Source organism: Tachypleus tridentatus, chromosome 10, assembly GCF_004210375.1.
Source record: "Tachypleus tridentatus isolate NWPU-2018 chromosome 10, ASM421037v1, whole genome shotgun sequence".
Lineage (NCBI taxonomy): Eukaryota > Metazoa > Arthropoda > Merostomata > Xiphosura > Limulidae > Tachypleus > Tachypleus tridentatus.
Window position 1 is genome coordinate 67,048,007 of NC_134834.1, and position 14,983 is coordinate 67,062,989.

The following is a 14,983-nucleotide window of genomic DNA, read 5'->3' on the forward strand; positions in this document are numbered from 1 at the left end:
GTCTTATACGACTAGAATATAAATATAAATATTATACCTACAGAGAAAGAAAGAAAGATATCCAAATGGGAATCTGAAGTGTTAAAGTGCGGAAAATCAGCAATCTGGACTTTAACAAGCTAAAAGATATCCAGTTTATTTCCTGGTTATTCTCGTGCTAAGTTGTTCTTCCTGATGTCTGTAGATAGGCTAATTGATGTTACGATTATCCTCTGCTTCATATATCATTAGAAGAACCCCATCCTTGTAATAATCCTCGCTAACATCTTAAAAAATTATGTCTCGTTTGGTACATATAAATGACTAGAAGGTCGACAAAAGGTAATTACTAGATAAACAGTTTTTTGGGGAGGATCCATAACACATTCAAGTGAGTTACACAATGTCATGTGAGGTTTGATAGCAAGTTTAAATAGTGTCCAAAATGGCTTGATTGTAATTTACATAACGTCCTGTATAGTTTGATGGTAATTTATAGTTTTGTATAGTTTAATAACAAAGTAGGTGGCGCGCCCTCGTATAACGGCGTTAAAGTAAAATATTCTAGAAATACAAAGGACTTAGCTTTTATAACATGGAGGAAGATAGTCAACAGAATCTATGAAATACTCAGCTATAGCTTTATTACTTTGCATAAGGTACAAGGTTCGTGTAAACATATATATCCATCGAAGACTCTACCAGACTCATTGTATTATGTTTAGACTTGGCCACGTATCATCTTTCTGAAGACCTCTTGTTTATTGATTGGGAAAAGCTAAGCATCTTGTCGACAATTCCGCACAACTATGGAAGTACGTGTGTCTATGTCATAATTAGTAATGACACAAGAAGAAATAATGCTTTCTTATTATGTTGGTCATGGCTGACTTCTGTTCCAAGAGATAAAGTGATAAATATCTAACAGGGACTATATGTTAGTCACTAGAACTATATTTAAGAATAGCATATTTACTTTGTGTGAAACAACGTATCATAAGATTTTGGAGTTGCCACTAGCTTCCTATCTCCATGGAAGAATTTGTCATGAGATTTTTGAATTGCCACTAGCGTCCTATCTCCATGGAATAATTTACAAATTACGTATCAAACTTTTCAAACATTATATGTTAATAATAACAAAAGTATAATATCTACGATTTTTTCAGACATTATGATTAAACATTAAAACGCATAAGAAACATAACTCAGAGTAAAGTACTTGACCTTTCTTTTGGAGCCCATATCAGAATTTCCGTCCTGTAAATAAATATTTACTTTTCTAATAGAGAATATGAAATCGTTTTTTGAAAAGATTTGAATCTGAAAAAAAATCATTCAGTAAAAATCCTTTAAAATTTGCATGTTTGAAGAATATATCGACCAACTTAGACTCAAACTTGTTTTCAGAGAACCATCCAAAGTAATGGTGAAGGAAAGAGAGAAAGAAAATTATACATCATGACTTTCTAAATGATCTTCTAGCCACTGGTTTTAGTTCATATGTGCTCTTGCTGCGAGATCCACTTCAATATACTTTGAACTACTAACAAAATGGTATCTGTCGTCTGTATCTATAAGAACTAAAACGTCATTTCCCATCGAACTGTATAGATGGCACCAAAGACACGATAAGATTTCTGTGTTTATTATAAACGTCTGATGGCAAGAAACGTTTACGAGATATGATATGCAATGTGACGGTGGCAGAGCTTTGTGAAGCATGAGCTGGGGATAGAAATGTGTAAGAAAAACCTAGAACAGACATGAATAATTTTTAACAACACGCAAAAATAACTCGTCACATTGAGAACCATTAAAAATTGAACAAAAGAAAATTTTTTTTGTACATGGTTTGTTTGTTTCAAATTTTGCGCAAAGCTGCACGAAAGCTATCTGCGATAGCTCTTGTGAAGATTTGCGCGAAATTCAAAACAAACGAAACCCCATAAATAAGACACAAAATGTTTTCTCTCAACACAAAGACAGAATTATTTCTCTGACTGTCCACTATTTTAAGTATACTCTTAAAACAATATATTACATTTTGCTTAGTTCAAAAGTGGTCAAGTCAAAATTAAAGTATTTATGTGTAATATTATAATTTAGGTATTTTTGGAAAGTATCAAGCAAATAAAAATCTATATTAAACTGCATAAGTTTGTTTTCTAATATTTGGAGAATATTTTGGCGAAATTTGGCTACAAAATTCAAGTAAAAGCAATAATCAATACAGAGTAGCAATATTTTCACTACCTTTCATAGGTGTAGTAATAAGAGGAGGATAGTGTAAAAGAGTGAATGGGAACCGCTTAAATTTGTAAGCAGGGAAATAGGTTTCTGCTAAGCAGAAAGAAAACGAAAAAAACATTGTAATTGGAATGTTGAACGTGAACGACACCTTATATTTAAATGATTAGAGAACTCTATGAATCAGCTTAGGAGAAAGACCATCATTCAACAGTACCCACTACTATATAACTTAAAAGTTCCTTCCATTTCGAGATACTTTATTTCTGTTTTTTTCTCTTTATTTTTTTCTAGCTTACCCACAACTGTAAATTTTGATTAGAAGCTTAGAACATTTAGTTATAATGTATTTATTATTTCTACCAGTTGTTTAGATATTCGAGCTCAATAAGCGAGATACTTCTTAAAATACCATCCTTCGTTGTCATTTGATACACCTAAAAACATTTTAAAGTAATTTTTATTTAGTTTTATCATGGTTTAAAATCTCTTGCCTCATTAAAAACTACAGAGAGTTTCCAATCTCAGTTAAAACTGAATTGGAGATAATATGATATTTAACTTGCAACATAAAATATTTGAAATCTAATACTTTTTATTCAACTTTTAAAATATCTTTAATGATATTGATGTTGTTAAAGAGCTATCGACTAAAATTGTTTTAACATTATTTTCTATACGAATGTTTGTAAATTCGATAAGTTATCACTGAAAGGGTAGAATTATTCAACCTTTTTCTACGTATTTCCCTCTGGTGCTTTGTCTTTGTTCTTCTGTCTTCACCTGAGTATCAATTTCCGTTCCCGTGCATGAGTGTTACCACCATGGTAGGTATACCATCTATAATATTTTGTTCTATTGGTAATATTACACCAAATAGTTTAAAAGATAGTGGACAATAAAATTACAACAACAGAATCAGAACAGAGACAAATACAAATATGGGCGAATGTTCAATCATTATAACAACAACAAGAACAAAACTAAATAAAACAAAAATCAGAAAAAAATCGAGTGCTAAGTAACTTGAAACCTCTGTGTTGTCTTACTTAGTACATTCTCATGAGTTCTTACAATCTCATCCATGCTTTCTCACTGGATTTAAAATTTCATCAATGTATGCAGCTGAGTTCCGACATTCTCATGTTTCAGTCCAACAGTAAAGAAATTATTTTATCCGTAATCTACTTAAACTCTCCTAATATTACGTACAGAAAGTCTAGATTTTTAGTCTCTTGCAAAGCTTTATTTGACAACACTTTACCATTTCATTTCTTTTGTGTTTTTGTAGACATTATTCTGTTTCTAGGTAAAGAAATAAAGTGTTCTATGAAAAATCCACTATCTCTATGGAAGGTAGCAGAATTTATAGTAAACAAATTCTGCTACTCATAAAGTACATTTCTTGGAAACGTGACAGGATTAGAAAATATTTTGTATAGAAAACGAGTTGACATATTATTATAATTTCTGAGCAAGATAGAAGGATTATTGAATATCATAAGAATGTATTTTTGAGACAAACTTGGTTAGTTGGTAACATAACAGTTTTAATTCCATTTATCAAACAACTTCGATACTATATGTATTTTGTGTCATAGTTTTTGTTCCTGAGCATATGTGCTTTATATTTTCCTCTTAGTGTCAACTATTTTCTCCTCCTATGTACCTGTACATATTTTTAAGTGCATTTTCACCTTTCATATGCCTTGTTGTTGTGACCGTATATTTTCGTTTTTCTGTTCGTTTTTCGTGTCTATTCCGTATTCAGTGTTTGAGTGTTTCCTTCCTTTATGTTCCTGTGTTTGTTCCTCTAGTGTCTCCTTTTCGTTCTGTGTCAACTCATTTTCTTCTTCTCGTGTGTTTTTTGTTTATCTGCCTGTGAATCTACGTATCTCATTTTCTTTGTATATTAGCCCGTCTCCCTCGTCTTGTATGTGTTACTTTACCTCTTTCTGCTTACGTGTTTCTTATTGCTGTCTGTTTTCTTATGTCTCTTTTTGTCTGACGCATTCGATTTTAATTGTTCTAGAACAAAACAGAATGACACATCAGTTATTTTCTTGCCTCAACTTGTTATCTGAGAGTTGTGAGTTCGAATTCTCGTCATCAAATATGCTCGTCCTTTCAGCCGTTGGAGCATTACAATGTGATGCTCAAGTATGAGTGTTTGTATTTGAGCGATTTGCTGTGTCCAACGCGAGAAAATGAAAGTCTGATTTTAGCGTTGCAAGTGCGCAGACATACTGCCGTCACATTAGGGGACGTGACGGTCAATCTCACTAGTCATTGGTAAACAACTAACCCAAGAGCTGGTTGTAGGTGGTGTTGACTAGCTACCTTCACTCTAGTATATCATTCTACAAATTGAGGACGGATAGCGCAGATAGCCCTAGTGTAGCTTCGCGCGAAAAAATTAACAACACTCTTCATTGTTGCACTGGGAACAGTTCAATATACTTTCCATTTACATTAAACTCAGTTTAATTAATTTCAACGTTCTAGTTTTATTTTACCTGAAGGCTACAACCTTCCCAAAACATCGTTTTGGAAGAAATATAAAAAAAATAGCTATTTAGACTAAAATTGAGCGAAAAACATGCCTCAGCATGAAACATCACCAAAGTTACCAAATAAAATATTAAGACGGAAGGATTAAAGGTCAAAACATTCTATTTTCTACACCAAAATCTTGTACCATAATTCAATTCCATAATAACTCCTTCCTCGGTGTGATTATCCACACACAAAATATTCACCGTTAATAACAAGTTTACAGCAACTTTAACGATGAAGCGTTTCAAATTATGTTTACTGTGATCTATGAAAAAACTGTTTTATTAAAACGAATATAAAACAACGATAATAACTGGAAACTAAAATAATGAACCTGCTACAGTCAATTATAGAGCGGATGCTGTAATTTATATCTAATTATATACTATATTTTAAATAACTAATTAAAGGATTTACAATTTATAAATCATAAGGTGTAAATATTGCAGGCCAAAACAGTTATTAAGTTAAGCAAGCGAATGATCTAATCTGGACATATCTTAATTAAATACTCCGTTACCACGTATCGATTTTTCTCAAAACATGTACAAAAAGCACAACAGTGGTTTATACTTCAACGAAGGAATACTACTATTACATTTATATAATGTATAGTTGTTCTTTGAAATCAACAGTAAGTAGCAGAAATCAATATAATAGTTTTAACACTTTAACTAACGAATAGTAATGAATCTACATAGTGTTGTTCCTCGAGAATCCTAAAGGTAGAACATGTGTGTAGAACACTTTCTTTAAAAGAAAACGACTGTCAAACAGGTTTACGTATCATAACTAAACCACCTCAATAATCTATGTAGGACGATTGCTTGCTGTTTTCTAACAATTATTTGTTTGTTTGTTAGATTTTTTGCAAGGCTATTCGACAATGATCTGTGATACAAGTGACCAACAAGAGGGGAGGCAGCAGCTAGTTTGCATCGTCGTCCGCCAACTTTGAACTAGTCTAATCAAAAATAGAATTGACAGTCATAACTGTTTGTTTGTTTTTGAATTTCGCGCAAAGCTACTCAAGGGCTGTCTGCGCTAGCCGTCCCTAATATGGCAGTGTAAGACAAGAATAAAGGCAGTTAGTCATCACTGCCCACCACCAACTCTTGGGCTACTCTTTTCCAACGAATAGTGGGATTGGTCGTTACATTATAACGCCTTAACCCACCTGGTCATGCTGGACCTGAGAGTCGTAATAATGCATCCATGGTTTTAGCGTTAGTTTGACGAGTCACTTTAGGTTATTAATTTACGTTAAGCTAGAAATGGATAGGTTTGGGAAAGTGTTTCAAAAAAACGTGATGTTACTTTAGGGTAAGGATAACATTAGAATGACTTTCACATTAGTTATTTTATGTTAGGTAAATTAAAGTTTAAAACAATCTTTAACTAATTTAGGTTAGGTTACTTTATGATAATTTAGATAATAACTGTTGGTTAAGTAATTTACGTTAGTTTATGATAAGCTAGAGTGCAGAGTCAATTTCTATTACGTTAGATTAGGTTATTTTATGATACGTTAGAGTCTATAGTAGCTTTCAGGTAAGTTTGAGAATTACTTTCGGTTAAGTTAGGTTAGATTATTTTAGGATATATTACAGAAGGACTTTCGGAAAGGCTATTTTAGGATACGTAGGGCCTAGAATAACTTTTGGTTAAACACAATTAGGCTAGGCCATTTTACAATATTTAGAGTGGTATTCGGAGAAATAAACATAGATTAGTTAATGTCTTTAGGATGTGTTAGATTTAAAAGTGATTTTGGTTAAAACAATGTACTTAACGCAGCTTGACACTTTTATATTTTCTGTATTTGTTCCTTTTGCAATAACACGTTGTTTGTATGTATCATGTAGCTCCGATCGTACAAGCAAACCCTGATACGTGTAGCAAGAACAATAAAACCACAATCATTATTCGTAATAAAGAACGCGTGAGAGAAGTATCATTGGAAAAAAAACAAACAAACATTTTCCGAAGAGCTGGATAATATCTGGAAATAGTCGGTTTTCACTGAAGCTAATCTGGACATCATTTCTCATGAGATTAATATAGGGATCTCCTGGTGTTTCCTTTTATATATACTTTTATTTTTATACGGATCTTGAGCGTTATCTGTTGAGCTGATTCGAAAATACTATTGTTGTTTGACTTGAATAAAAAAGTAAGGCTTTGTTTGAATGTCTATTAGGATCTGTGGCACAACAAGTGACATATTACTCAGCTTCTTGGAATGTCTCTTCTAGATATCTGTCTAAATGAAAACAGTCATCACATTGAAGTCTTTTATTCACGGTTATAAACAAATTATGAAAACGTTTTTGGTCCACTTCATCCTAAGTTATACAATAATATTTAATTATTTAGTATAATTAACTAAATGTTATTAAATACGTGCCTACATTTTAAGCAGTGTATTAATTTCAATTATTCTTTTCTTAATAGAATGTTAAGAGAAAATAAGTAAATTTTACATGTTTAAGAAAATTTCACTGAATTATAGTTTGATACCTTAATATATAGTTAGTTAAATACTAAATTGAAAGCTACGTAAATAAAATATTTTAGTAAATGAATAAAATAATTGCAGAAATTAAGAAAATTTCACTGAATTATAGTTTGATACCTTAATATACAGTTAGTTAAATACTAAATTGAAAGCTACGTAAATAAAATATTTTAGTAAATGAATAAAATAATTGCAGGTTAAGAAATAATCATAAAAGTACGATAACATAATTATTGGAACAAGGTGAGATCGCTGAACATTAATATTTTGTTACCATAAAGAAGATGAACGAAATCATTGAAACTATGACCTCTGATATTTGTTTACAGTTAAATGTATGACATTCTAAGAAACATTATGGTGGTTTAGAAAGTAATTTTAAAACGGTTGTTGTTTACTTAGTGTAAAGCTACACAATGGGTTATATGCACTATGTATATTAAAAGGAATCGGAGCCTGGATTTTAGCATTAACACGTTTTCCTCTCGATCAACTCTAAGTGTAACATTATTAAGTGATTTTAACACGTGAATACGAGTTATTTAACATTATTAACTGAGTTAACTAAGTAATTATGGCTATTTTAGCATTATTAAATGCGATATACTGAATAGATATGTGGGTTTATCAAATAGATACATCAGTTTCCTATGCACTAAAACTGAATAAATTGCTTTAATCTTCACGTTATTTATAACATAAGCATTATTAGTGGTCTAAAATTAGTAAAGTTGCACGCTACAAATACAATTGCATGTATGAAAACATACATCTATATAGTTATTTGATTATTTTTCTTTTATAAGATATTTGCAGGTACTACATTCTAAAGATTAAGAAATATATGTTTCATGCTCCCACTTTATTAATCGTCACATAATTTGAAAATTTTTAAATCAGTTTTTAAATGCCGAGTTGCAATTCAAAAGTTCTAAGGTTTCATTCAATACGGTCCTTAAAACGAACCACGATATTAATTTGGATGCTTTATGAGAGGGGTTGTCGATTCTACAACTTAGTTCAAAGCCGAACAAAGCATTTGTAACAATTGATGCTATTGACTGACTGCCTTCGTTTGGTCCTAATTCCAAAACAGATCATCAGAAACATGGTAATTAATCAGCAGTACCCGACATATACACGGATGTTCGTTACAGAACAGCGAGACTGATTTTTACTTTTGTACGTATCCACATCAGGCTTGTCAGACGTATTTAGTGTTATACAAACATTTTAGTTGAGGTAAAACTATATCAAGGTTTAAAAAATATTTCAACTTGACATTAGATGATATCAAAATGGAGAAAAATATTTAAAGTTGGAATTAGACGTTCCCAAGATGCAGGAAAAACATGTTTTACCATAAGTGGGCATTGTCTACTGTTCTTATTTTATTTTTAGGAGAAATAGGCTAAGTAGGCTATTGTTTATCATAAAAAATTGACAAAACAAATTCTATATCTAGGAAAACACTGACCTACCACAATTGTGTAATTACTCTTTCTGGTGGAAAAGGAAAAAAGGATACTGTTTATTTCGCTGGTTAATGAAAAACCATTCATTTAATTTTTATATTATTTGGTTGTTGTTTTATTTTGTTGCTTGTTTATCGTAACAAAATAATTAACTCGTCAATTTCTGTATAGCGCTATCAGCGAATAAACATCAAATGTGATGGTTTTAATGCATTATTCACTTTGAGAAAACATTCCTTCAGTTTTCTCTGATAGTTTATGTAGTTATAAAGGTAATTATGGAAAACCGAACTCTCACAATTTCTGAACAGAAAAACGTGTACTGAAGAGTTCTCACAATCATATTTGAATAAAATACTATATACATAATATTTCACAGTCACACATCAATTGAAGATAATTTTAAGTATACTAGTACTTAACAGTTGGGGTAGGCAAAGATTCTAGATAGTTCATACGCGAAAAACCATCCTATCTAATTCCTAAGCACAAATTCGACTATTCAAAGTATTAGTTATACTGGCTATGGTATATTAAGCACAGATGTACTAAATAAGATTGCTAATGTAGCTGATACAACAATTCAAACTGTCTAAAACAGCAACTTTTCGTCCTCTATCTATCTAGACAACTCTGACTATCGCTACAACATTTCTCCAGCAGACTTAACTGGTTTGGGGATATTCGCTTTTGGTATTCCGATAAAACATCCATGTATACCCATATCTATATTAATTTGTTAGAACCAAAATCAAGCAAATAAAAAACAAAAAACGTTGCCTTAATTGAAAGGATCCCAGGGTACAAACTATAATGTGGGATATAAATTGTACCCTAGGTTTTGGAGGTGATTGGGAAGTAGGACCCACATTACGGTGAGGATACACCGTCTATCAGTCTTTACCTCTATTTGCCAGTCTCACATAAAAAAATAAAATATAGAAAAGGAATAACAATAGAAGTTGAAATGAAAATAATAGATGTAGAAATAGAAATTAGGAGAGTGAGATTTGAGTTCTCAAGCCCACAACATCCCACACCGATATCACCTTTCACTACCTGCAGACAGTTGTGGGAAGTTGACTGCTCTCCAAAGTAAATAGGAAGAAAAAAAAGTACTACCATTTGGGGCTAAGTAAGTTAAATAAACTTATCTCTTGAAGTTACTATGCCAACCCCATTATGGTAAAGAGGCACTAATTGGTAGCCCAGTAAACAAATTACACTAGTATTATCTAAAGTAACTAATATAACTCCCAACCACAGCCATACACAGACATATATATATAGAGGTATAATAAAAATGGTAAACATATCATCTACCCACTTAAACATCTCTTCAACCCAATTCAATTAAATATCGATGGATAAAAACATGACGGTTTCTAAAATTAAAGTATATACTTAGAAAAGGAATAACATAAAAAATAAAGAAACAAGAGCATTAAAAATATAATTTTTAAAATAAAGTGGGAATTCTGCAATAAAAATGAAACAAACAAGAATTTTTTTGCTTTGTTTTGAATTTTGCGTAAATCTACTCGAGGGCTATCTGTGCTAGCCGTCCCTAATTTAGCAGTGTAAGACTAGAGGGAAGGCAGCTAGTCATCACCATCCACCGCCAACTCTTGGGCTACTCTTCTACCAACGAATATAAACAAGAATTAAAAGCACAAACACAAATTTATACAATTTAATACGTATTTTGGTTGTTTTACACATTTGTCCGTTGGTCAAAGTAAGGATTCAATTTAACAACTTTTGTGATGGTGGTTTTAATTCTTGTTTTGTTACTTTTTATAGCAAGATCACTATTTTTAAATCATTTTTAATCATCTTTACTACACACGAAATCTTCAATAAACAAGTGGTGGTTTTAATTCTTGTTTCGTTACTTTTTATAGCAAGATCACTACTTTATTTTTAAATCATTTTTAATTATCTTTACTACATACAAAATCTTCAATAAACGAACAAATAGATTTAGTGCAATATATTCTAAACATAAAACTTTATACAAAGAGATCAGTATACATTTTTCAGTAGCAGGTTATGAAAAGAACATTTATTCATACAAGCTCACCATTATGACAAAATCTATGCAGAGCTCTTAACAAACACATACATTTAGAAAAATGACCACATGGAACGCTCAACACACGTTCCACAAAAGAACACATCCCAGAAAACTTTCTACGCACACCTCGCAAAAGAAGACGTCACAAAGCATTTTAACACACGCCTGTCACAACCATCCCTATTTCTATAATATATTATAAAGCTTCGCGTTTGCTATAGTACTTTAAAGATATCATTTTTATGATAATTCAACATTGTAATAAAAATCCATTCCCATTTCTATAATATTTTTAAAGCTATGCGTTTGCTGTAGTATTTCAAATACCACATTTTGATGATAATTAAACATCGTAATGAAAATAAATAATTGAACCTGAAATTTGATATTATACTGATTATTGACCTTCTCCATAACCCTGCCTTACAAATGATGTTAATTACTTTTGAATCGTATACCTTAAGCATCGCCATTATCCTATCAAGTGTTCTTAACTAACACATACATGCCATAAAAATGTATCCAAACACTTTATATGGTCTTCCTCCCGCTCTTTATCGACCGCAATTTATATATTACACGGGGTCATAGTTTACATCAGCGTTGAGTTGACGTGTCTGGACGAACCGTTATATAGAGCTTATGTACGTTATATTAAACCATTTTGGGGTACAACCACTTCGTTACAATAGTCATCGTCACGTTCGGCTATTCTCTATGTAATAATTATATTTTGACGATAGACCTAAAGCGTAGTGACCATTGCAAAAGACTCAGTCAGAAGGCTATATGTTACAAGCACGCTCTATCCTCCATGTAAACATACGTGTATGTACAGTTCAGGGAGATTAAATATATTTTAAATATTTCTTAAATACAAAAACAGTAAACGATTAAATTAATTGAGTTTTAAGCACTTACTTGTTTTTAACTCCATCATCAACCCTTAAGTAAAAACGTCCACATCAATTCTTTATACTCTTTAGACATTTTTATCCATTATGAATTTTGTTAGGCTAGCGGATTTCTAAGACGATGTTTTTCCAGATATTTCTAATTATATATAGAGTGTCTTCTCCTATAGGTATCATTAAAAACAATATACACTTTCAATATTTCACCTCTTCGTTTTATTCTTGACGTTATTTACTTATACTTGTTACTAGAACTTTTATGCTCTTGTTTTCAAGAAAAGAAATATCTTAAAAAAATGGAAATGAACAATGGAGAAAAGAGACGTTGGTTATAAAGTCATAACAATTTCAAATTGTAGTCGAGTAGAAATCTTTATAGATAAAGTTTCATATAGAAATTATCAGTGGAAAGAAACTGTACTGAAATAAGAAAGTTACAGAAAATTTAAAGTGAAAGTATATGAACGTTTTTAATACAGTAAAATTTTAATTATTTGTGCGTGCACAAACGTTTATCGTAATTTTAGGCAATTTGGTAACTATTTATATCTTGTATTTGTATTGAAGAAACGAAATAAAACAATTGAATACGCGTTTTAGTGTTAGCAAACATTCTAAGAAAACACACGCGGTAGTAATTATTCTACCATAATGAATAAAAAGTTTCAGGTTTAAATTTTATTATTTTGCCCCTTGAACTTATGACCCGGTTCTAAAATTTTAACAAAATAAAACTGATTAATAAATGTTTTATGTACAAAGAGTCATTGTTTTAATTTTATACATTATACGCTATACATTTTTTCCCATCTGTTTGGCGAAATTCAATGAAAAAAATATTAACTGACCTGTCTAATCCAATTACCGTTAGTGTGAATACACTAACTATAACTGAACAGTGCTGCATGAACATCACAATTGGGCAGAAAAACGGTTCGAAGATCCAACGCCCAAGCATGAAGTCTGTGTATGTAAAAGGTATAGAAAAGGTCGCCATGGTGATGTCAGAAGTTGCCAGGTTGATTAGGTACGCCCTTAAGTCGCGGGAAGACTTCTTTCCAAATGTTAAGACAACAATGACCGTGAAATTCCCGCTTAAGGCTAGGAATGCAGTTAGAGAATACAAAACGATTAAAAATATCTGCAAATCCGGACCCAAGGCCTCCAGTTGACGTCCGATATCAGAAATATTACTGTAATTTATAAAGTTACTGGGATCCATTTTCCGAATTTGGCACGAATCAAAAGAGAAGCTAGAAAGAATAGCTCAAAAAGCTTTTAAGCAGTTCTTCACTGATACTGTTAGGAGAATAATGAAATTATTATGTACACGAGAGAGAAAAAAACAACTATAATTTTTAAAGAATTTTCTAAACTTAATTGCTGTTTCCGACTTAGTTTGGGACTTAGTTGTTGCGCCAGGCCAGATGCTTCTCGATTGGCAACTTGTTACTGACTAACTTTGAGGTAGCTAGCTCATCATTAGAACTGCTGCAGCTCTGATCGCACTGCGCGCGCAGGTAACACATATTTTACATTGGAATACCGTCTTGTGCGGAAATGAAAGTGACAATTCACGATGTTTTCTAGCAGATATTGCCAGAAAACGTATCTTGTAAACCTAGAAATATTGGAGGTTTATTTAAAAATGCTTAAAAGAATACAGAGTATTCGTTGTTTGTGCTAAAGCTTTAATACAAACTATGTAGTGAATTGCGGATTTTACAATTTACTAGACATTTTTTTTTTAAATGGAGTGGATATTTAGGGATTTTTTAATAATGAACCCTATTAAATACAGAAAAAAGATATTTATAGGTACGTTTTTAACAATAAATTAAATGATTATATTAACCCTAAACAAATCAAGGGAGTAAATATTTCTAAATATCTTTTAACAAATAATGAAGATTAATCATTATGAAGTCCAAGGACTAGGTATTTGTAGAAAAATTTAAACTAATGAAATGTTAACACTAATGCTTTTCAAATCTACAAGGTTCAAACACTACATTTGTTACCTTTTCTATATTAGTCTGTATATTTAATTATTTGTTTCTGTACGTATTTATCTATCGAAGATAGAAAACTACTCAGTAATTTAAATAAAGAATTTTTCTTTGAATAAAAAGGATTTTGCCAGTAAAAATCTGGGTTATTTGGTGAAATCTGTAACTTGTATTCTTTAATATTCCACTATCAAGTTATAATAAAGGTGGCGTGTAGACGATTTTTTTTGTTTGTTTAGAATTAACCACAAAGCTACTCAATGGGGTATCTGTACTCTGCCCACCACGGGTATCGAAACCCGGTTTTTAGTGTGTAAGTCCGCAGAGATACCACTGTGCCACTGGGAGGCGCGTGCAGACGAATTGGTGTTGTTAATAAATAACTAAGAAACGTGTTCTAGATTTTGTTAATGGATATATGTTCAAAATAAAGACCTGGAGAATTAAACTGGGACAAAATTACTTAAAGGTCACATCTTTCAAACAGATTTTGCAAAAACCAGTTAAGATAAGCTTTTCAGATATAACCATAAGACTGCATTCAGAAAACACTGCAAATTTTGCCGCTCGCTTATCCGTTGTAAAAGTCCAATATACATAACAGAATAATGCTCCAACCTATGCCAGAGCGTCGATAGTTCCATTGTACGTTATAACGAAACGATAACAATCTTACATTTTAAAATTTAAAAAAAAACAATTTTGTCAGGTGTGCTGCGATACAATGGTTAAAATGAAAAATAATTGCAGCTTTCAGATAGCATGTATTGTGAGTGACTGATTTTTCATGAATTTTAATGAAGAATACACTGTATTATTTCAGAATAAATGAAAGTAGTACGAAGACAGCTCTTCAAATTAGACCCCGTAAGGACAGGTATTTAACGCGCTCGGCTCGTAACCTGAGGATCGTGGGTTCGAATCCACATTACACCAAGCATGATCGCCCTTTCATACGTGGAGGCATTATTTGACGATCAGTCTCACTATTCGTTAGTTAAAGAGTAGCCCAAGCGTTGGTGGTGGGTGGTGTTAACCAGATGTCTTCCCTCTTATCTTACACTGCTAAATTAAAGTCGGCTAGCGCAAATAGTCCTCGTGTAGCTTTGCGCAAAATTTCAAAAACAAACAAACACTGTGAGAACAATTTTATAAGCCAACTCTACAGTGAAAACGAAAGGCCATTCTCTACACTCGTTTCTCTA

At 31.9% G+C, this 14,983-nt stretch overlaps 1 protein-coding gene across 1 annotated transcript in view; it reads right to left on the minus strand.

Annotated features, from left to right (window-relative positions):
• The window catches only part of LOC143228367 (QRFP-like peptide receptor), a 36,238-nt gene extending 22,977 nt beyond the window's left edge, over positions 1 to 13,261 (minus strand). The window contains exon 1 of the mRNA XM_076459635.1: positions 12,618 to 13,261. Within this exon, the coding sequence (XP_076315750.1) occupies positions 12,618 to 12,991 (374 nt within the window). The 5' untranslated portion in view covers positions 12,992 to 13,261. The remainder of the gene's footprint in view (positions 1 to 12,617) is intronic.
• Positions 13,262 to 14,983: the final 1,722 nt, after the last annotated feature.